At 41.5% G+C, this 24,891-nt stretch overlaps 1 protein-coding gene across 2 annotated transcripts in view; it reads left to right on the forward strand.

Moving 5' to 3' along the window:
- The window catches only part of LOC124776794 (glycerol-3-phosphate phosphatase-like), a 64,001-nt gene that overhangs the window by 21,690 nt on the left and 17,420 nt on the right, over positions 1–24,891 (forward strand). For both annotated transcript variants that reach the window (XM_047251932.1, XM_047251934.1), the window contains exon 4: positions 9,728–9,938. In XM_047251932.1, coding sequence (XP_047107888.1) covers positions 9,728–9,938 — 211 coding nt within the window. The remainder of the gene's footprint in view (positions 1–9,727; positions 9,939–24,891) is intronic.

A 24,891-nucleotide genomic window follows, 5' to 3' on the forward strand; every position in this document is an offset into this window, starting at 1 on the left:
AACTTGGCTAAATAGCACAGGCAGGCAACTCTTTAAATTATAGTTGAAGAAAGATTTATTGCCTCTTGTACATTTAGTGTTAATAGGTAGTTATTTTTGCTACGGAATGCTATGGACATGTTGGTTATGACTCCTTCCAAATTTACAGATGTTCAGATAAATACACTATGTGATCAAAAGTATCTGGACACCTGGCTGAAAACAACTTACAAGTTTGTGGTGCCCTTCGTCAGTAATGCTGGAATTCAGTATGGTGTTGGCCCACCCTTAGCCTTGATGACAGCTTCCACTCTCGCAGGCATGCAGTCAATCAGGTGCCGGAAGGTTTCTTGGGGAATTGCAGCCCTTTCTTTACAGAGTGCTGCACTGAGGAGAGGTACCGATGTTGGTCAGTGAAGTCTGGCACGAAGTCGGCATTCCAAAACATCCCAAAGGTGTTCTATAGGATTCAGGTAAGGACTCTGTGTGGGCCAGTCCATTACAGGGAAGCTGTTGTCTTGTAACCACTCCGCTACAGGCTGTGCATTATGAACAGGTGCTTGATTGTGCTGAATGATGCAATCGCCATCCCTGATTCGCTCTTCAACAGTGGGAACCAAGAAGGTGCTTAAAACATCAATGTAGGCCTATGCTGTGATAGTGCCATGCAAAACAACAAGGGGTTCAAGCCCCCTTCCATGAAAAATACGACCACACCATAACATCACTGCCTATGAAATTTACTGTTGGCACTACACACGCTGGCAGATGACATTTACTAGGGCATTCACCATACCCACACCCTGCCATCGGATTGCCACATTGTGTCCCATGATTCCTCACTTCACACAATGTTTTTCTACTGTTCAATCGTCCAATGTTTATGCTGCTTACACCAAGCAAGGCACCGTTTGGCATTTACCAGCATGTTGTGTGGCTTATAAGCAGCCGCTCAACCATGGAATCCAAGTTTTCTTACCTCCTGCTTAGCTGTCATAGTACTTGCAGTGGATCCTGTTGCAGTTTGGAATTCCTGAGTGATGGTCTGGATAGATGTCTGCCTGTTGCATGTTACGAACCTCTCCAACTGTCGGCAGTCTCTGTCAGTCAACAGACGAGGTCGATCTGTACGCTTTTGTGCTGTACGTGTCCCTTCATGTTTCCATTTCACCATCGCATTGGAAACAGTGGACCTAGGGATGCTTAGGAGTGGAATTCTCGCATATGACACAAGTGACACCCAATCACCTGACCACATTTGAAGTCTGTGAGTTCCGTGGAGTGCCCCATTCTGTTCTCTCATGATGTCTAATGACTACTGAGGTTGCTGAATGGAGTACCTAGCAGTAGGTAGCAGCACAATGCACCTAATATGAAAAACTTTTGGTGGTGTCTGGATACTTTTTACCACATAGTACAACACATGAGCTTGGCCACAAGACAGTACAAATATTTGCTTTAACAATTATCTCCCATTTCACCATCTCAGTGTTAGCACACATTGACAACTTTGTTCCAAGAATATGTTACCAATGTAAACTTGTTGGATACCAGCTTCAAAGAAAACCTTAACAGTGCAGAAATGAGCTGTCAAAAACTATATAGAGTGCCATTCCCCAGTAGGATGGCAACACTGTTGTGTCTGTACGCAAGAAGCAGTGAGTGGAGGAACTATAGTAATAGTGTACAGTCCAGTACTCTTACAAGTTGAGCATCATCACACATTACATTTCTGTATGTGCCACTAGATGAAGAGCAAGGACAGAAGAAGGAAGTACAGTATCTCTTACTTTGAATACCATGACATTTTGCTGGCAATACCAGTAAAACTATCTTCCTTGGTGCACTGATTCATCTGCCTGTCTGTCGATTCATAATCTGCTTTTTCAGCCACGGATGATAATGCTGACTCTTTGTTTGAAACCACGCCAATTGATTTTATAATATTTTCAGTTCCCTCATCCATCATATTATCTCTCCTAGAGGTGTCAAGGCACACTTTTTTGCCTTGATATCGGACATTTCTGATCTTCTAATTTCACAGCACCAAAAGCTAATATCACCACAATAAAAAGCAAACTGACTTTGTGATGTAGTGTTTAGCGTTGTTGGTTAGTGGTGTGAATGCCCTGGGTTTGATTCCCAATGAGTACTTCAAAGTTTTCTTTGGCTATAAGGTCTGGAAGGAGGTCTGCCCAGCCTTGTGAGACAAAATGAAAAGCTGCTTGAACATAAACGACATGCAAGTCACCAAAGTGGCATCACAGTGAAAGACTTGCACCAGACTGGATTAAGCATGACATTTATTTTGAGCATCAGCCACTATTTTTTCAGCTAAGAGAAAGAAATGCCTGGTGTATTTACAACATTCCATACCACTTCTAATAATGGTATGGCAGCAGTAGGTGGAATGGGGGTCGGGGAGGGGCACCATTTTCTTGCATAACTTGTGAGCTGAGTAAACAGGAGGCAGATGGTTTTTCTTGTCTGTATGTATTTTTAATGTTTCTCTGTCCATTTCTATATTACAGTCCAAAGTTTTACTGCTATAGTCATGTAGGAGAAGTGACCATCAAAGCACTACGTGAATTCACAACAGTGAAACATTGACAGGCACTGTTGTTTTACATTACTATTCACCACTGTCATTTTGCCAACATTTATCAGCAGTGTATCCATGGTTCATGTAAATAAACCACTGACCACTTCTATTCTGATGCTATATTTTTTCATAAAAAATCTAATAGTCTGTTCTTTGTGCAAGTATGTTATGTTGTTTACACAAAATGACTCATTTAGACTGGTACCTTTTGAAACCAAATCCCATAAGTGGAGCATTTTTCCTCCAGTTTCTTTGCTATCCTATAGTCCAATTCTGTGTGATAAAAGCCTGAAAGTTCTTGCATAAATTCTTATTTCCTTGTATTGCTCATAATATCGGCGAAACTGCTATCTAATTTTTATTGTTAAGGTGCAGGCAGAATACTGTGACATCAAGGAATTTTGGGACATATTGATCCTCTTATCATCCAGAAGTATACAGCCGATGATGTAGCAGACTTGCGAACCTTCCTCACTCACACATTACATAAACATGTGGCAAGACCCCATTAATGATGCATCACAGCAGCATTGTGCCAATTGACTGTGCATGCAACTGTTCCAGACACCAAAACATCTTGGTGTAAGGGTGCTACAAATAGCTGCAGAAAAAGTGGGAGGATAATGGAATGATAGCTGTTAAGAATGTAATGAAAAGAGTAAATAATGAACTAGAGACAACTTTTATCTTTATTTGTATTCAAGTTACTGGAATGTATTACAGCCTAAGTCATTCTCTTGGAAGCCAGGCCACATATTCCTAACTTCATACATTGCTTCAAATACTAATAGTTCAGCATTTTTTTTTAAATTTGACCTACATAATGGTTGATGCAGTTCATCTGCATATGAATTAAATATCGTGTGTATCACCAAAAATGAATGATTAAACAACAAAAAAGCCCTTATAATTTGGGACTGTGTGCTTGTTCTTTATATAAAAACTAAAAGCTTCAGTGTCAAAAGCTCTGTAGTATATGCCATGTACTGAGATGAAGAATTTGACACAGCTGTCAGTATTTAAAAATTGTTCATTACTACTGTTGAACAGTCTTCTCAAAATACAAATGCTGGCACACAAATGGTAACAATAACTAAGTATTAATAATTAAGGACACAAAGACCCACACTTTTAAATGCAATAGCAAAACAATATTCCTGATACAGCAAAGGGTGTATCAAAATCAGATACAACAGTAATAAAAAAAAACCTATTGTCAATCACATTAACACATCTTTCCAAGCTGGGGACTGATGAGCAACAATAGACTTCTGAAACTGTAAATGTGAGCAGGCTTCAACAGCCACTGTATGATCCAACACTGGAACATTGATTGTGCAGAGAATGAATATTTTGTTGAGTCAACTATTCAACTTGCTCCAGACAATTATGGAAAGCAGTTTGGAGGATTTCTGACAACTGTCAAATACAGCTAGTCATCCACAACAACTGTAATAATATGTTCAGGAAAACCTCAAAACCTAAATTAGACTTTTTTTTAGAGGGGGGGGGGGGGGGGGGCAATGTTTGCCATATACCGGTACATGACATTAACTCCTAGGTTATGCTGAATAGCTATCAACTTAAGGAACTTGACCAGTCTTAGTCTAGATATGAGTTTAATGAACTTAAGAGTTCTTGAAGTGAGGGCTGATTAGTCCCACAACTTGTCTATAATTGTAAGCCGTGGGCATGGTTCAGGCAACACTGTTCAGCAAGATGAAGGAATGTTGTGTGTTGCACTGAATGTGCATCCTGGCCTATCCACTGAATCATGAGTTAGTTGGCAACCTCTGATGCTCCTGCTGCGTCCTAGGTATATTAAACCTTCTTATACAAGAAATGTTTTGTCTGAATGTATTTTTATTTCTCTAACTTCACAGGCAGACCACAGTTTCTAATTGTGGTTGGAGTGAGCTATTGGTCACCCTACCCAACAAGAGAAGTCATTAAGTCTGTCCTCCTGCAAGCATACCAACACAAACTAGGCAATAAAAGAGTAACACAACATACATCAACTGTTGAAATGTGGTTTTTAACAATTTTATGAAACATCGGCTAAAATGTGTACCCAGGACTCCACTCCAACATGTACATCAATAAATTTAAAATAATTTTGGGCCTCTTTAGTCAACAAGATGGAAGTGGCTCCAACCTTGGTTGCTGTCTGTCCCACACAAAGTGTTAGTAGGTTGTACTTTGTGATCCTAAATGGTCTCACTGCTTATGAGTAATTTATGTTTGTAAGCAATAGTTTGAAATTCTGGTGATTTTGAAACAGTGAAGAACCTGTTTTTCTGATGCACCACAAAAACCAACTACAGGATTGCAAGTGGCAGCTCACTAATCCTGTCCCACCCTAGGGACACTGCCTTATTGTAGGCACTTTCAGCATCAGGCAGGAGGGTTGGCGCACCTCAGTGTTAGTGAGGGCTATGCCAGCAGTAGTATAGCTACTCGTAGGGCCACTGAAGCTGGACAGGCCTCAACAGATGAGCCTGACAAAGAGTGACCCACAACTTATGGAAGGGAGAGCTGTTTTTTCCCCAGGGAGCTCTGCCAGAAGTGGGTGGGTCATGACCTCAGGGACCATTGCTAGGTGCAGTGATGGAACATTGTGTGTTTTGGACAATTGATGTCTTGGATTCACTGTCTGGACTGCGAGGAAGGTACATACCACTATACATAAAAACTCAACCTCAAAGAGTACCACATGCTGAAGGATTGGATTGCTGTTAAGGTAAAACATTCATGAGGGTAGCAATCTCTGGGGCACCAGCACCCCCTCCCCCTTCCCCCTGCCAACTGTATAAAGCTCACTCAGGTACACGGGACCCTGCTGAGTCAACATTTATTTCCCTAGCTGCTCACAGAATTCAAAAGGAACAATCTCAACTCAAAACCTATTCCTGACAAGATGGATGTACTGCTAGGTAGTGCCTACACCCACCCAACAAAGAGAGCTCATATGGTCAGACTAACCAAGAAGAAGTTTCACATTATAGTAGCAGGGCACCTGCCTGCCACAGTACTTTCATCGTCATCAAGAGAGAAGAGGGAAGGGACCTTTGAAAAACTCTTCCTTTTCTTTATTCACAAGATGTTTTAAGGTGTTTTTGGTCCTTAAAAAGTATTAGATCACTTTGTAATGGAACATTACTAGTTGAAACAGTCATGCCACACCAAGTGTCCAAGCTTCTAGGATGTAATAAATTAGGTAACTACCCTGTTGTGGCTGAAATGCATGACACACTTAACTTCAGCAAAGGTGTAGTTACCTGATCTGATATAATCGAGATGGACCCTGAAGAATAACTGGGGAATGGAGAAACAGGGTGTCACAGGAGTGTAGAACTATTTGAGGCAAGTAAAGGGCACAGTGGAAAAAACTGTAACGTTAATGTTAACCTTCAATACTCCAGTATTCTTGCAATCTATATCCATCTTAAGATTAGACTTTTTGTTCCAACCCCAGTGCAATGCTTAATATGCCAGAATTTGGTCATTCCATTATGGCACGTAATGGTTGAGCTGTATGTGGGAATTGTGGAGGACCATCTCACAAATCAGGTCACATTTGTACTCTTCCTCCAAAGTGGAGCAGGAAGGGGAGTGTTTATAACAAGGAAAGAAAACTTCAGGAGCCACAAGTTACAAGATGCATTCTCTATGGTGAAGCCAATGAAGCTTTTAAAGCAGTGGAGCCTCCAGTGTTTGTTACTTCATTTGTGTCAACCCTTGAGAAGCCAGTCACAAAAACTGATGTCTCAAGACAAACCCAAATCTCAAAATCAAGTACAAATACATGCATTTGTCAATGTACCTGTGAGGGGAAAAGCTACACATGACCCCAAAAACCATTTCACTCCAAGTGAAATAAAAAGAAAGAGCTGTCAGTTAATTAAAATCAGATTTATGTTCCAACAGCATATTGATCCAAAAATGACGTTATATATTTTGCTATGAGACTAAGATTGTTCATTTATATATTTTTTTATTACAATTGGCCTATTTTGATGTGATTGCCATTGTCAGGTTATCTGTGGAAATACATAGTTGGGTACAATATTTCAGATTTTGAAATAGGTAATTTAACATATTATAGAATCACGCTTTGCTATATACATCAGGTAGTGTACATATGGTATCACTGTCTTAGTTGCTTGTCACTACTGTATAAGTTTGCTCCTTTGATGTTGGTGGACCTATAGTTGGTGTTAAACTGTAGCTGGAGCAGTTATTTCTGAAGTTTTCTAACTATGCAAGTTTACTCCACAATGACATTAACTTACAGCTACATTGTACATCAAGATCACCTGATGTATGTAGCAAAGTATTTAATCGAATACAGCAGCAACTTGGTCTCATAGCACAATATATAATGTTCTTATATGACATATACAAATCAGCAGGTCCAGATAAGTACAGAATATTGATCCTGTTCTTTGGGTTTGTCCACCTGGCTTGGAGGGTAGACCCTTCATTTGAACACCTGAGCAAGAAAGAGTGATTCCACATAACTGCAGTTTCACTTTGATATATGCCATATTCAATTTCTTTTTGCAATTTTTTCCAGCCCAAACTATGTGCTCCATCATTAATGTCCTCACTGTTGGTGGAACATTAAACCCTAATATACTTTCATTTCATTTTGTGTGTACATGTTACTAGCTTCTGCAATTTTTGCAGGCTGCATGCTGCACTTCAGTTACATTAAGAAATTTGTAACTGGCTGCTTATAAAAAGTTTCTGCATACTATAGCTGATGAAATTTACTTACAAGAAACCCCTTGAATGAGAGGTCACAAAATGCCAATAATGTTTAAGGCATTCAACACCCCACATATTGTCTTCCATGCAACCACAATACTGGCTGCTAATGGCAACAGGGGGCAGGAGAGAAGATATCCAATGATGAGAATAGTATGAGGTTACAGAGCATAGTTGAAATGCTTACTCGATGAGTCGCTCATAACAGTACTAGTTTGTTGATGCAAAGCAAGGCAATTGCAAAAACAAACAAAGCAAAAAATGGTTCAAATGGCTCTGAGCACTATGGGACTTAACATCTGTGGTCATCAGTCCCCTTGAACTTAGAACTACTTAAACCTAACTAACCTAAGGACATCACACACATCCATGCCCGAGGCAGGATTTGAACCCGCGACCGTAGTGGTCTCGCGGTTCCAAACTGTAGCGCCTAGAACCGCTCAGCCACTCCGGCTGGCTAAACAAAGCAAACATTGTATTATATCTACAGCAACAGTTCCAAAAGTTGACACTTCATCAGAAAGGAACCCAAGGAATTTCACATGAGAAAGAAGTGACAGATGAAATATTAGCATTTCTGTGAGATGAGTCAGTGGAACATGTGGCGTCCTGTATCCTTGACTGTGTGGACAATGTACATGAGGAGTGCAATGATTACAATGTGTGCTTAACAAGTGAAAGCGATATTGAAACAGGAGTCAACTATGTAGTTCATCATCCTTGTTGGACGGGGAGCCATAAATCCCCTCTCCACTGAAACGTAGTAAAGGACAATTTTTGTCCAAGGAGCAGGTATTAAACATAACTATGTACATGGAAGATCATCCACAGCATAGTAAAAAAATAGTTATGAACAGATTTCGAATAAGTCTGCAGCAATATGACCAAGTGGTGCATAAGAAAAACTTTGGATATTCAAGGCAAGACAAGGCTCACCTGTTACAAAAACTGGTGTTTTTCTATTTCAGGGATGCTCGATAGAGTTTACAAGATGTGCATGATAGTGACCTACTATGTGACCTACTATGCCCATCAAATTGTGCATGAAATAGATTACAAAGATTTCAAGTGAAGCAGTGGATGGTTACACAACTTCAGACAGTGGTACAGAATTGGAAGATGTAAGATAATGAAATTTCAAACAAAGCCGCAACTTGATGATGCACAGCTGTGGAATCTGCTCAAAAACGTGTAGATGTGATAAACAAACTTATCCCATCATTCAGTAATGAATTTGTGTTCAACTCCAACCAATCGGGATTTGTAGAGGAGATGCATATGGAAGGAACCCTGAAAATTATAGGTACCAAGAGAGCAGTATCACAATCAACAAACATCAATGCCTTAACACATTCATATACAATTATGCCAACTGTTAATATGGATGGTAAACTGGCTGGAAAGTTAATTATTGTGCCGTGAGAAAATTCTTTCTTGTGTGCATGATCTTGCAAGGGCAGTAAGGAATATTTACATCACAGCAAGCAAGAGTGGGAAAATGAACATAAGAGAACTGCAGCTATGATATGAGCACAGCTTTTGACCAATACATGGTCAAAATAACTTGCTGTTGCTTGATTCCTGGTCTGTGTGTAAAAATTGTACTCCTTTAGAGCAACTACCCCTCCTGAAAAGTGTGTGGCACTGCAGTTCATACCACCTGGAACCGCTGGACAAGTTCAGCCTCTGGATGTTTCTTTTTCCCATGCGTGTAAAATGTATTATTGCACTATCTGCAGCTACACCTTGAAGGACAGCCAATTTCACAATAATCTCCATGAAAGACTGTTTCAGATTTGGTCACATACCATCAGTTCCTCCTCACCCTGCTACACCAATATGATTCCATATGCATTCTTTAAGAGTGGATACCTAGCTCAACATTGTACATGGTTTGTTAACTCCTAAGCAGTTCACCTTCGATCTCAGTGGTGTGAACCTTTGTGATCGCTGTGGCACATCATGTTTCATTTGGTTTTCACGGTATAAGTTAACGGTTTGTTTTGAATATTTCTTGAATGTCAACAATATCAGTTCTGTGAAGTGTAATACATGCACCCCATAGACGATTGATCTCTGCACCTCCTGGACACTCATTTTCTGTCACCCTCCTGATGCATATGATGAGTCATTACCAGCTAATGTCATAGTTGTTAACACAACACTTTCAAATGAGCCTTACTGAAGATTGAGCTTGCGACCTCACAGTCAAGGGGTTCCTTGTTAGAACAGATATGTAAAATCTTGTTAGTTATATTCTTATTGGAATGAAAATTTCCATCAAATTTTGAACTGCACAAGCACAGTTCGATTTTGATTTTTATGGCCTTTTATTTAATTTCTGTGTTCATTTATTTTTTTATTTATTGTTTCCAGCCTGATCCAATGGTTGATGATCTGAAAACACTGTTACGTTCAAAAATAAAACTTGATCCTGATGTTGGAGCTGTAATTGTTGCATACGATGATCATATCAGCCTTCCAAAGATTATTAAGGCGGCAACTTATGTAAAAGATCCCAACTGCTTGTATCTGGGCACTAGTGCAGAAGGGCGGAAGATAATAAAGGGAGACTTTTCTGTCCCAGGTTTGGCAGTATTTAGTTTCTTAACCTTCTACTTTATTAATTACTATTTTTCTTTAAATAAGATGATTTATTCCTATTAATGTTTTGTGCTGTATGTTCAGCTTCTTTGTTATAATTTGTTTACCAAAAGAAAACCAAACACTGTGAATAGAGTTCTGTAACTTTTTGCTTTTATTATAAGTACTAAATGAATAGAAATGCAGTTCTACACTTTTACTTGATAGCTCGGGAGCAGGAATTTTTTTTCTGGGAACTTAGAGATTTACACAATTCCAACATTTTGTTGGTGTCAGGATTGGCAGCCCAATAGCTTTGTAATTTGTTAATTAAGGTTTCCATCAGAGATCAAATAATGTAGGAGATAAGCTACAACTCTGTCTCACTCCTCCTTCACTTCGAACATGCATGAATCACCATTTAAAAAATCAGTTCACCACAAATAACCATTTAAGATATCATAATTCAGTTTTCAGCCAGGTTAACTGTGTAAAAGATCTCACTAAGAAAAATATAGTCCCGAAAATATTGGTATCAGCTTTGCTTTTTCAAGCCAAATTGTAGTAATTTCTGTTGCTAGTATTGAAGATCTGAAAGGGAGGAATTCAATGTTGTTCACTCTTCAAAATGCAGATACTGGTTTCAGAGTAATTAAAATATTTCAAACTTAGGATTTATCTGTTTTCAACATGGAACCAATTGTTGTCTTGTGGAAATTCATGATTCCATTCCCAAATGTATCACAAGGAATAGGAAACAGTGTTGTACTGCCAAGTGTGAGTATAAAAGGACTACAGATGAAATGGAGCTTCCATTCTGTCTTTGTCATTCATGTGTGTCGAGTGTGGTTAGTTAAAAAAAAAAATATCTTTCATTTACCAAGAGAAATAGGTATGTCACTTCTCTGTAAGGAATGTAATGAGAACAGTTGAGTTGTATGCACAAAGGTATCCCAACAGATGATGTCCAACAAGACTGACAATTCACCAAATATGTAAACAGTTGTTATTGGAAGGGTACAGGAGTAAAGAACAAGAGTGCATTGTGTGGAGGGAACAAACTAGATGTTGTTCAGAATTGGCAATTTCTACAAAGACATCTCATTACTGATGAAACTACCTTTATATATCATGGAAAGCAAATGTAAGAAATGTGCATTATTGGGTAGCTGAATTGACACTGACTCAGGCAGGTGTAAACATTATTCTAAATCATCACATGGTATCGGGTGTGCTGCCAGTGGTCTGCATCTCCCCACACAACATTTCAATGTTGTAACTCAGCATCTTCATCACGTGTTTCCTGCAACTGCTCGACAAGCTGATTGTCTCCCATATTTATGCCTGGGCAGTGTCTGGTGTTCCCTACACTGTCCTCACCTGCTGCGGCTGTTTCTGGTAGTGCTCTTTACCTCTAGGCATTCCTCTTCCATCGGAGTCTTTTTCTACTATTTTCCCTGGTGGCTGCTGTGCCAAGGCATTCCCTACCATGTCTGAGCCCATGCTGCAAACGTTTCTTATGCTGTTGGCAACTGCTCTGGCTTGCCGTGCCAGTGTCTTTCTCCTGGCCTTGTGGGTTCCATAGGTCCCTACAAGGTGCCCTGTCTGCTGAATCAGGCTGCTTTGGGAATTGTGTATCCTGTCCGTGGATGCCTCAGCAATCTCTCACGGTGGTGGCTGCCATCTGGAGTTCTGTACTGTGTCTGCTCCTAGGATGTCTGGTGCCTTAGATTTTCGGTGGTTGATGTTGTTCCCTCTCCTATCCTTGAGCACTATAGCTGTCTCCCAAGGAGGTAGCTGCTGCGTGGTGCTCCATAAGAGAGTCGATCCCTTGTTGTCCAAGGTTCATTACCAGGGAAAGGAACTATTTTCCATTGTTTCTTTAGTAATACTGAAGCCAGATTCCACGCTGTACTGATCTGGTGTCCTGCTTCCTCGTTGATGAGGTTCTCTGTCATCTTGATTTCGATAGATTCAGTAATCACACCATCCCAAAATCTGTGGGTCTGAACCAGGATCCTGGTTTTATCATAATGCATTGTATTTTCAAGTTTCGGGCAATGTTCTACTACTGCTGATATAGTGGCCTGTCATAGCCTGGTATGTCTTTGGTGTTCTTTGCATCGGATTTCAACTGTTCAGATGGTTTGACTGATTTTAGGCGTGCCACTTTGCAATTTGCATGAAAATGCTATGAGACAGCCATCTGGATGCCCTTTTAATAACTTTGCTTATGTCTTGACCACGCTTTTATTTTTCACCAAACTTATGCATTTCAACTTTCCGTCATTTTCAAAGCATTGCTACATTGGTTGTATAAAAACATTAGATACATTGTATCATGCCAACATTCTCAAGGTCAAGACAAGTGCTCAAGAATGTTGACGTGATACAGTGTATCTAATGTTTTATATCACTGACATAGAAATGTCTTTGAAAATGATGGAAAGATGAAATGCGTAAGGTTGATGAAAAATAGAAGTGTGGTCAAGACATAAGTAAAGTTCTTAAAAGTACATACCACATTCACAAGGTATATGGTAGATACCAGTTTTCCGTAACCACAGATCATCTTTATCCATTCCAGAGAGTGCCCAGATCTCCTGAGGTGGGCAGAACACACCTCTGATTTTGTGTTTCTTGAGTATACTGCTGATGTTAGCAGATATAGTCCCTGCACACAGTAGAAAGGCCACCCTCCTGGTCTCTTATTCTTGTTCTTCTCCTGTTATATCATGTCATCTGGTGGGATGTAGTGCTTTGCAGATGTCATTGTTGAGTACCCATTGTCTGTAAACACTTGCTATAGATTTCCTAACTCTGCTGCCAATCTGCCCGAGTCAGACAATGTCTTTGCTTGGTGTATAAGTGTTCTCAGTACCCCATTTACCCCGTTCTTCTGTGCCAGATGATGGCAGTTGTTGACCTGTAGATACAAGTCAGTGCCTGTATGTTTCGTATACACACTGTGGCCTAATGTGCCATCTGTTTTCCTTTTCACCAGGACATCGAAGAATGGAAGTTGACCATCATTCTACAATTCCATTATGAACTTAAGGTGGGGGTGTGTCGAGTTCAGATGGTCAAGTAACACATCCAGTCTTTTCCAACCATGTGCCCAAGTGACGAATGTGTCATCAACATACCTGAACAAACAGGTTGACTGATAGGCAGTAGTCATAAGTGCCTCATCCTTGAATCTCTCCGTAAACAGATTCTCACTACCAGAGATAATGTTCTACCCATCATCACTCCTTCAGTCTGTTCATAAAATTGATCTCCACAAACAAAGTAAGTCAATGTTAAAATGTGCTTGAAAAGGTCTAGCAGAACTCCATTAAATCTCTCGCTGATTAAATTGAATGTGTCCTGAAGTGGTACCCTCTTGAACAGAGACACAACATCAAAGGTGACCACGATGTCTGTGTTCAAGGTTTGCAGGTTTTGAGATGTTCCAACCAAGCCTGAGGAATTACAGATGTGGTGGATGCACTTTACCACATATGGTGCTAATATCTTCTTAAAGTGAGTGGCTGTAGGATAGGTGGCTGCACTAATAATGCTTATGATTGTGCTAAGTGGTATATCCCCTTTAAGGACCTTGGGTACTCCATATAGTCTGGGTGGTACTGGTGCATTAGCTTTCAGTTGCTTGACAACCTTCTCAGGCCATCCTGTTTCCTTAATAAGAGCCCTGATTTTCCAGTTCACTGTATTGGTGGGTTCTTTTCTAGTTGATTGTAAGCAGGGTCTTCTAAAAGTTGACAGATCTTCTGGTCATAGTTGGTCTTCAGCAATAATACAATAGAGTTCCCCTTGTCCGTCAGTAACATCACTAAGTTTTCATCTTCCCACGAACTCTTGATGGTCATCCTTTCATCTCTTAAGATGTTTGGTTTGAATGGCTTGGCTCTGGTGAGTACACTGCACATCTCTCTCTGAATCTCCTTTGCAACACTTGGTGTTTTGGTAGTGTGTTGACCACTTGTTCCACAAAGCTGATGAAGGTCTTTAGGAGTGACTGAAAATTTGAGGCCCCTTCTGAGTGCTTTTAAGGTGGCATCGTCCTGTGTGCGACCACTCAGATTTACCACCTTGTATCATGTGTTTGTTGCACTCTTTTACTCATGCGCTCAAGTTTTGCCAGTTATCAAGCCATAACATTGTGTTTGATGCATGCAGCCAGTGATTAAAAGGTACCATCCATCCTGTCCCAGTCCTCTGTTGGTAAGTTGTTTTCTGAGTCCAGATGCAGGCATAGTAGCTCCCTGGGGGTGACATCCAGCCTACGCTGTGTATCACAAAATCTTTCCCTTACTAGGTCCATACTGGCACAATGCTTGCTCCTATTAGATGTCTTAGCTATTATATGGTGTTTAATTTTGGCAAATACAGGCTTCACGTTTGCAGCATATGGGAATGCCCTGGTGGGTGCAGGTGTGGACCCAGTAGGGAATGCCATGGCATGGGTGCAGACAGAAGACAGAACACCCAGAGGTAAATAGCACCACCAGAAATGGCCACAGCAAGTGTGGACAGTGTAGGACACCAGACACCACCCAAGCATAAATATGGGACATGGCCAGCTTGTTGACCAGTTGCAGTAAACACCTAATGAAGATGCAAAGTTACAACATTGAAATATTGTGTTGGGAAGATGCAGACCACTGGCAGTACACCTGATTCCACAATATAACACCGAATTGCCAGGAAAGTCTAAGAAATTACATTGCAAGACACTATGTGGAGGAAATGTGCAAGAAGATGAAGCTATTGGACAAGCTGTGACAGCACAAATAGACGATGGTGAGCTATTTCAGTTTCCTATTTAGGTGCAGAGGAGGAGACGTGGTGCCTGTTTTTGCAAAAATTAAACACCATATAACATCTAAGACAGCTAATAGAATCAAGCAACGTGCCAGTACGACTGTGGTAAGGGAAAGGATCTGTGATATACAGCATACACTGGACATCACATCCAGGGAGCTACAAATGCCTGCATCTTGACTTGGCAATCAACTTACCACCAGTGGACTGGGACAGGATGGTCAGTATCTCATGGTCACTGGCCAAGTACATCAACCACTGTGCTAAAGCTCCACAACTGGCAAAATTTGAGTGCATGACTAAAAGAGTGCAACAAACACACGATCTGAGTGGTCACAAACTGGATGATGCCTCCATAAAAGTACTCAGAACAGACCTCAATTCTGCAGTCACTCCTAGAGACCTACCAGTTTCCAGTTTCATCAGCTCTATGGAGTAGATGGCCAACACTCTACCATCAAGTGTTGCAGAAGAGATTCAGAGAGGGATGTGGAGGGTGCTCACCAGAGCCAGGCCATCCAAACCAACATGTCAAGAACCAAGAGGATGGCTCTCAAGAGTTTGTGGGAAGATGAAAAGTTAATGGTGTTACCAGCACACAGGGGAATGCTACTGTAATACTGCTGAAGACTGACTATGGCCAGAAGATCTGTCAACTTTTAGAGGACCCTCATTTTAATCAACTAGACAAAGGCCCCACCAATGGAGAGGACAAGAAAACCAGGGCTCTCTTAAGGAAACAGGATGGCCTGAGAAGATTGTCAAGCAGCTGAAAGCTAAAGCACCAGTATCACCCACACTATATGGATTACCCAAGATCTGTAAATAGGATATACCACTTGGTCCAATTGTAAGCAATATTGGTGCAGCCATCTACCCTACAGCCACCCAGCTTAAAAAAATGTTAGCAACATGTGTGGGGAAAGTGTATCCACCACATCTGAAACTCCTCAGACTTTGTGGAACACCTCAAAAACCTATGAATCTCGAACACACACATCATGGTGAGCTTTGATGTTGTGTGTCTGTTCATGAGGGTACCACTTCAGGACACACTCAATTAAATCAGTGAGAGATTTGCTGGAGCTCTGCTGGACCTTTTCAAGCATATTTTAACATCTACTTATTTCCTATGTGGAAGTCAATTTTATGAAGACTGGAGGAGTGGTGGTGGATAGCCTCTTATCTCCAGTAGTGGCAAATCTGAAGAGATTCGAATATGAGACACTTATGACTACTGCCTACCAGCTGACCTGTTTCTTCAGGTATGTTGATGACACATTCATCATTTGGGCACATGGTTGGAAAAGACTGGACGAGTTCCTTGACCATCTGAACTCGAGACACCCCAATATTAAGTTCACAATGCAACTAGAGAATGATAGTCAACTTCCATTCATGGATGCCCTGGTGAAAAGGAAGACAGGTGGCACATTAGGCCACAGCATGTATAAGAAACCAACACACACAGACTTATATCTACAGCTGCCATCAACCAGCGCATTAGAATGGCTACTGAGAACACTTGTGCACTGAACCAAGACACTGTCTGACCATATAACATCTAAGACAGCTAATAGAATCAAGCAACGTGCCAGTACGACTGTGGTAAGGGAAAGGATTGACAGCAGAGTTAGAACATCTATAGCAAGTGTTTACAGACAACGGGAACTCAACAGTGACACCACAAAGTGCTACATCCTACCATATGACCTGATATAATGGGAGAAGAACAAGAAGAAGAGACCAAGAGAGTGGCCTTTCTACCGTATGCAGGGCCTATATCTGCTAACATCAGTAGGATCTTGAAGACACACAAAATAAGAAGTGTGTTCTGCCCACCTCAGAAGATCAGGGCACACCTTGGAATCATCAAAGATGATCTTGGGTTAAGGAAACCTGGTATCTGCCATATACCTTGTGAATGTTTTATGTCTTACATCAGTCAAATCACCCAAACAGTTGAAATTAGACATAAAGAACACCAAAGACATTCCAGGCTATGACAGGCCACTAAATTAGCAGTAGCAGAACAATGCATGAAACTTGAACATGCCATGCATTGTGATCAAACCGGGATCCTGGTTCAGAACCCAGATTTTGGGATAGTGTGATTACTGAATCTATCAATCAATGTTAACAACTGGGGAGCAGGATACCAGATCAGTAAAGCGTGGAATCCAGCTTTAGAATTACTAAAGAAACAATGGCAAAAGTTCCCTTGTCTGGCAATGAAATCAGACAACAAGGGGCATAATTAACATGACTGAATCTCTCATAGAGCAGCAGGTGGCAGTTACCTCTTCGGGAGAGAACTGTAATGCTCAACGACAAGAAAGTGAACAACATCAACACCCAAAACCTCAGGTACCGCACATCCTTTGAGCAAACACATTACAGAACTCCAGATGGTGGCCACCACAATGAAAGATTGCTGCAGCATTCATGAACTGAATATACAATTCCCACAGCAGGCCGATTCGGCAGACAGCACACTTTGTAGGGACTTCCCAACCCACAAGGCCAGGAAAATGACAGGGGCATGATAGAAAGCCTGAGCAGTCACCAACAGCATAATAAACATTTACAGCATGTTGATAGACCTGGGAATGCACCTGGTAGGCATGGACATTGTAGGGAATGCCTTGGCACAGCTGTTACTGGGGAAAACAGCAAAAGTGAGTACAGATGGAAGATGGAACACCTAGAGATAAATAGCACTGCCAGAAATGGCCACAGCAGGTGCAGATAGTGCAGGGAACACCAGACACTGCCCAGCCATAAATATTGAACAGATTCAGCTTTGTAACCAGTCACAGGAAACACCTGATGAAGAAGCTGAGTTACAACATCAAAATAATGTGTTGGGAAGATGCAGACCACCAACAGTACACTCAATTCCACAACATGACACCAAACTGCTGGGAAAGTCTAAAAAAATACATTATTCAAGATGATTGTACAGTATATGATTGGTTCTTCCTTCATTGAATAAACTTTAATGAGTAAAAGACACCCACAGATTCTTACTTAAGTGCTATCAGTTCCCTTAGAGGAAGTACCACTTTAAATAATGAGATGTTTGTGGTATCAGCACAATGGGTGCCCAGTTCACTACTCACATGTGGCTAGGAACATGCTCACACAGCTTTTTCCTGGTGGCTGGATAGGATGTGAATCCATTATCAGTTGGTGTGCACAGTCCTCTGATTTAACAGCATTGGACATTTAAATCTAGGGTAAACTCTAAGACGAAGACTCCCAAGGAGGATTTAAAACATCACTTTGTTGCTGCATGTAAAATGATGTAAAAGGAATCTTTTTGGACTTTCCAGAAGTCCTCACACCAGGAAATGCAAATGTGTATTTTAGTGTAAATGATGGACATTTTGATCAGTTGGTGACAAACAGAATTTTAAGGTATGTGGCTCCCTTTCTGTTCCTGTTCTGATGTAATTTTTTTTGGGAAGCAATTATTTTAAAATCTTTATACATCAGTTTTCTGTTCTACAAATCCATTAAGTTTTTTATGTACACCTTTCTTTCAAGACTCTGGCAGAAACAAAAGCATGACTTTCACCCTAGTTAACTGGTGAATCATTCTTAGATGTCACACCCTTTTCCTTCCAGTTGGATGTTGGTACAGCCACATGTAGTCAAATGTTAAGAACTGTAGTGACTGCCTGATAGAAGGCTTCTGCCAATTGTCTGACTCCTCCATCTAAGGCTCTGTCATAGTTCTCATCCCAGAAGTCCAACTTAACCTCCAATCCCTACTGGAATCCTTAGACCCACCCCAGAATCTCTCCCCTAAATCCATCTTCTTCCTCACCCAAATAATACCCCATGCCACACACATTCTACATCCCAACCAAAATTCATAAACCCAACAAATCTGGACAACCCATTGTAGCTGGCCATTGTGCTGCCACTGAAAGAATTTCCACTCTTGTCAACCAACAGCCCAACCCATTGCCTGTAGCCTAACCTCACACATCAAAGGTGCTAATGACTTCTTTCACTACACTCTACTATTCCCACCCATTTACCATCTGTATCCCTGCTCATCATTGTTGACGTGTTCTCCATATATACCAGCATTCCCCATGCCCATGGCCTTGCAGTTATCAAATCCTACCTCTCTTGACTCGAATCCCACTACCTCATTCTTCATACACCTTACCAACTATGTACTCAAACACAATGACTTCTCCTTTGAGGGGAAGGTGTATAAACAACTCCATGAGACAGCCAAGCACGTCTGCATAGCACCCTCCTGTACCCACTGTTTATTGGTCACCTAGAGGAAACCTACCTGGCCCCCCAAACCCCAAAACCCCTTGTCTGGTACAAGCCCATTGATGATAATGTTATGATCTGACTAAAGGCCGAGACACCCTATCCTCATTCCACCACAACCTCAACACCTCTCCCATCCATTTCACCTTATCCTCCTCAGCCCAACAAGTCACCTTCTCCATCCACACCTCTGTCCATATTGAAACCCATTAACTGCCAACAGTACCTGCATTTGACGGGTGTCACCTCTTCCACTCTAAAATAAATAAATAAACAAGTAAATAAATAAATGCTCCAATACAGCCTGGCCATCTGTGGATGGCATATCTGCAGTGATGAGAATTCCATTGCCAACTACTCTGAAAGGCATGAAAGCCTACACAGACAGGCACTGAGCCCTACACTTAGCCCACAAACACCCCCAAACTTAGCCCACAAACACCCCTAATCCTTCCATCACCACCATAGAATTGCCTACAAAGAATCACTCCTTTTCATCACTCAATACCACCCTGGACTGGAGTAGCTGAAACATATCCCTTGCCAGATCTTTGTTTATCTATCATCATGCCTGGAAATGAGGAAAACCCCTCCTAAATTGGTATCCCATCACCTAGTCAACCTACATAAAATCTTTGTCCATCCCTATCCCTCTCTCACTCCCAGCCACTTGCATCAGGGTTCAGAGGCCTATGGAAGACCCAGGTGCAAGACCAGCCCAGTTTACCCATCCAACACTTCCTAGTCCAGTCCTGTCACAGGCTTATCCTATCCCATCAGTGGCGGGGCACATGTGAAAGCACTCTTGTCGTGTACCAACTCTGCTGCAATTACTGCACAACTTTTTGTATTGTCGTGACAACCAAGCAGCTGTCCACCAGAATGACATTGCCAAACTGTGGCTGAGAACAAAGTTGACTACCCAGTTTCACAACATGCTACTGAGCACAGCACACTAAAATTCAATGGCTGCTTCATGAGCATGCCATCTGGATCCTTCCCTGCAGCATCAATTTTTGCAAACTACGTAGATGAAAGTTAACCTCCCATGAGCCTCCTGGTCTCACTCTCTGCTAATTGACTGTCCTCACACTCTCTGCCCAACATTTTCTGTCCTTTCATCCCTCCTAAAATCCAAGCCTCCATGTCACCTTAATAATGTGCCACACTTCATCAGCTCCACTATCCATTTATCACATGCTTAGCCCCTGCACCTGTCACCGCTACCTCCTGCATTACCAGCCAGCACATCTGCTGCCTTCCTCTGACCCATTAGCAGCCCATCCCCACCTCTTTCTTCCTCTAGCCATAGTACATGATGCAATCCCACCTGACCCTAGCCAACCTGCCAAACCGCAACCCCTGCATTAACCTGGCCAGTAACATTTTAGCAAGTATAGGTGCATATTCTCAGGCTGACTGTACCTACTATCAACAACAAATACAATATGGCTGTACAGTTTATAGTTAGTTTGATAGAACTTAACAGTTGTGTCTGTACATATATTTTTCCTGTTGTAGCACATTACATAACACACATTATTTTATGAGCAGTGTCAAATTCTTTTCATACACGACTCATAATAGAGTGAGGGAAGAATGGCTGTTACTGCTTCTGTTGAGTGGCGAGGAGCCTCTTGTAGCTGTAGATGTGGGAACATGCAGCAGTCCTCAGCAGTTAGGAGGCCAAGGTCATTTGCAAAATCTGACAGAAAGAGGAAAGTCCTGCTGCTAAGTAGTTCACATGGTAGAGGTGTGGGCCAGCAGTTGCAGGAAGTGTTGGGGAGTGAGTATCAGGTCACCAGCATTGTGAAGCCTAGTACAGGGTTGGCTCAGGTGACTGACAGCATAGGGGAGCTATGTAAGAATTTTATGAAGGAGGGTCAGGTAGTGATAGTGGGTGGAGCAGGGAACAGTCTTGATAGGGACTGGGAATATGATATAGGTGGCGAGGAGGTAAAGATAGCTACTCAAACTGGTGGTATTAATGTGCATTTTGTGCAACTGTTTCAGCATCATGATCGGCCTCATCTTCATGTGGCTGTTAGGCGCATTAACATGGGGCTGTAGAGGGCGCTGATGGCAGAGGGCATGGGTCACATTTCAGTGGTGCCAGTTAGGTCCATCAGTAGATCGGGTTTCACTAGGCGAAGTCTGCACCTCAATAGTTATGAGAAGGGGAGGCTGGTAAAGCTTATAGGTGACAGTGTAGTGGGTGGTGATAGGATCACTCATGGAAAAATTCCTGTAGTAGTTGGCGTTAGAGTTGCACCGTTTTTAGATTGAAGTCAGCTGATAGGTATACCTGCTTAAAGGAAGTCCCTCTAACTAAGGGCTCACCTTCAGGGGATGTCATGTTTCCAAATAGTGAAGGAATTGGCATATTCCATCAAAATATAAGAGGTATTAGAGATAAAGTTAGTGAACTGCTTATAGATGTTGACTCTGAAATTATTAGCATGTCAGAGCACCACTTAAATAATTTGACAATTCAGAGGCTTCCTTTAGCAGGATACAGACTAGCTGGCTGATTTTCAAGGAGTTCCTTGCAGGGTGGGGGAGTGGCTATGTACATAAAAAACAGTATTTCATTTGAGTCCATAGGTGTATCACGGCACTGCACTGAACAGATATCTGGATGTTATGAAGAATTTTTGTTGTTTATTGGTCCCCCAACTCTGACTTCAGAGCATTTCTGCTCAAGCTAGAGAGGGTTCTTGATTCACTTTGTAGAAGTGCCAGATATTAGTAATATGGGGTGACTTCAATATAAATTTTGTACATGATGGTGCAAGAAAAAGGATGTTGTAAATTCATATGATCTGATGCAGATTGTGTTTTTTCCAACTATGGTGCAGGGGGAAAAGCAGCACAGTGATAGACAATATTTTATTCATTCTTCATTACTAGATGGGCATTCTGTTAGTAAAAGGGTGAATGACCTTTCGGACCATGATGCTTGAGTTTTAACACTAAAAGCCTTTTGTACTCAAACAGATGTCACATGTAATTACAAACTATGTAGGAAAGTTAATCCAATAGCAATAGAGAGTTTTTTAAACCTTGTCAAGGAACAAGAGTGGCAGGATGTTTATAGTGCTGATAACATAGATGATAAATATAATGCTTTCCTTAACACATTTCTCATGCTCTTTGGGAGTTGCTTTCCATTAGAATGTTATAAATGGGGTACAATCAGTAATAGGCAGTCGGGGTATGAATATCATGTAGACCAAAGCGGGAATTATATCAAAATGTTCGAAGTAGTCACAATCATGCTACAGTTGCCCATTACAAACAGTATTGTAAGGTGCTTAAAATGTTATTAGGAAGGCAAAGAGTATGTGGCACGAGGGAGCAGTAACTGCTGCGCAGAAGCAAACCCATTTCTGACGTTCTGCGCATGACGTCACTAAAGAACAGCTCTTGGCGCGCGCGAAGTGTACGTCTGAGCTTTGTGTTGTCGTGGTTCGTTCATGTTGTGTTTCGTGCGTGTTGTCGTTTCCGTTTGGTTATCTTTGTGCAGTGAGTGTTTGTCCGAAGTATTAGAGTGTGTGGAAGCAATGCCAGGTTGTGCTGTTGTTGGCTGTAACTCTCACAATCGCAATACAAAAGGGACTGAAATAGTGTTGCATTGTTTCCCACATGATGAAAGTCTGCAAAAGGTTTGGCTTTCAAAATGCTTTAGGAAAGATCCTGTGAACGTAGGGAACGCTAGAATATGCTCTCGTCATTTCAAGGAAACGGATTATATCCGGGACTTACGTTCAGAGCTGTTAAATTTACCGCGGAAACTGATCCTTAAGAGTGATGCGTATCCGTCTTGCAATTTGCCTTGTGGTAGTAATGCCAATGATAACACACCGATTGCAATAGAAGAAAGGAAAGAACGTTTTAACAAACGTGAAATTCGTAGAAGAAGCCTAGAGACTTTAAAGAAGCTCTCACCATTGAAGAGGAATGTTGACAAGTATACATTTACAGATGAAGTTCTTTGTAGTGATCCACATAAAGTCACTTCACAGAATTCTGTAGCGTCACTACAGAGGAGAAATGCTCATCTAAGGAACATGTGCATGAAATTGCGAGCACGTAATAAATATCTTAGAGGTCAGCTGTCCTCAATGAAACGACGTCTGCACGAAGAAGAATTTAATAAAAAGGAGCTTGTGTCTCGTGAAACTAATCAAATACTGGGCAAAATATTTTCACCCAATCAAATTAGAAGCTTGTTGCATGGTTCAAAATGGGTTCGATGGGGCAAAGAGGACATTTGTAAGTCTATTACTTTACGTGCTCTGTCGCAGAAGAGTTACAATTTCCTCAGAGAAAAACTCGGATATCCTCTACCTGCAGTGTCAACCTTGCGTTCTTGGATTAATCGCAGTTTCAGTTGCCAACCAGGAATTTTGAAGGATGTTTTAGTGATGATGAAAATGCAGGCTGCAACACTGACTGACAGGGAACGTATTTGCGTTTTGTCATTTGATGAAATGAACATTGACAGTAGAATTTGTTACGATCAGCAAGATGACAGGATTCTTGGACCTCACAGTAATGTCCTTGTTGTCATGGTCCGAGGCTTGTTTGCAACGTGGAAGCAACCTATCTATTTCAATTTTGACGTTCAGATGACAGCAGCACTCTTAAACGAAGTAATTGTTTCCCTGGCCAGCATTTGCTACAATGTTGTGGCTGCAGTAGCAGACATGGCTGCAAAGAATAGTTCTGTCTGGAAGGAGCTTGGCATTACTCATGAAAATACTTGTTTTCCACACCCGTGTGATTCTCTGAGACATGTGTGGGTGTTTGCTGACGTTCCCCATTTGCTCAAACTCTTAAGGAACCACTTGCTGGATCAAGGAATAATGTTGGAAAACAAGGCTGTGACAAAAACTGTGTTCGAGAAACTGTTAGTTCTGGACAGTGGCGAGATGAAAATATGTCCCAAGTTATCTCAGCAACACATTATAGTGAAGGGCAGAGAGCGACAGCGAGTACGCTTAGCAGCTCTGCTGCTATCAAATACAACTGCACAGGCGATTCGGTATTTGATGCCTGAAGAAGGACACGCCAGTGATTTCATACAGATGGTGGATGAGACTTTCGATGTACTTAATTCAAGGACAAAAGAAAGTAATAAATCACTTGCTTGCGGATTTGGTGTCAATTTTCAAGCCCAAGAACAGTGCCTACGTAAATTTTCGAAGTGTTGTGAGAAGATGCGTGTTGGCAACTCAAAACATCTCCTACCCTTCCAGAAAGGATTTTTGAAAACTGTTCGGTCACTTTTGGGTCTGTTCAGTGACTTAGCTGTTTATAATATTGAATATATTCTTACAGCAAGATTAAATCAAGACTGCTTGGAGAACTTTTTTTCTCTTATAAGAGGCCTTGGACGTTTTTACGATCACCCATCGCCAGTCGAAGTAAAGAGCCGAATAAGACTGTTGTTGTTGGGAGCAAACGCTCATGATATTCCACTTTCAAATGCATCGTCTGTTGAGCCAGATGAAGAAGGAAGATTCGTGACTGCAACTGTTTTTGGCAATATCCTGCCTGATATGTCTGAGGCGTTGGCAATGGTTGAAGGAGAGAAGCAGATAGAAGATTTCGATTTTGGAGTAGGAGAATCCGATGTGCCTCCAATGTCACTGGCTTCTGATTGCAGCACTGAAGGATTTAAATATCTTGCTGGATATGTAGCTTATCGATGCAGACAGTATGACAGATCACTGGCCACACCCACTGGAGAGTTACTGACACTGCCTGAGGAGACATCGAGAGGATGGCTGGGCATGGTTTCTCGTGGGGGTTTGCTTGTGCCTTCA

The sequence above is a fragment of the Schistocerca piceifrons genome, chromosome 2, assembly GCF_021461385.2.
Source record: "Schistocerca piceifrons isolate TAMUIC-IGC-003096 chromosome 2, iqSchPice1.1, whole genome shotgun sequence".
NCBI classification, from domain to species: Eukaryota; Metazoa; Arthropoda; class Insecta; order Orthoptera; family Acrididae; genus Schistocerca; species Schistocerca piceifrons.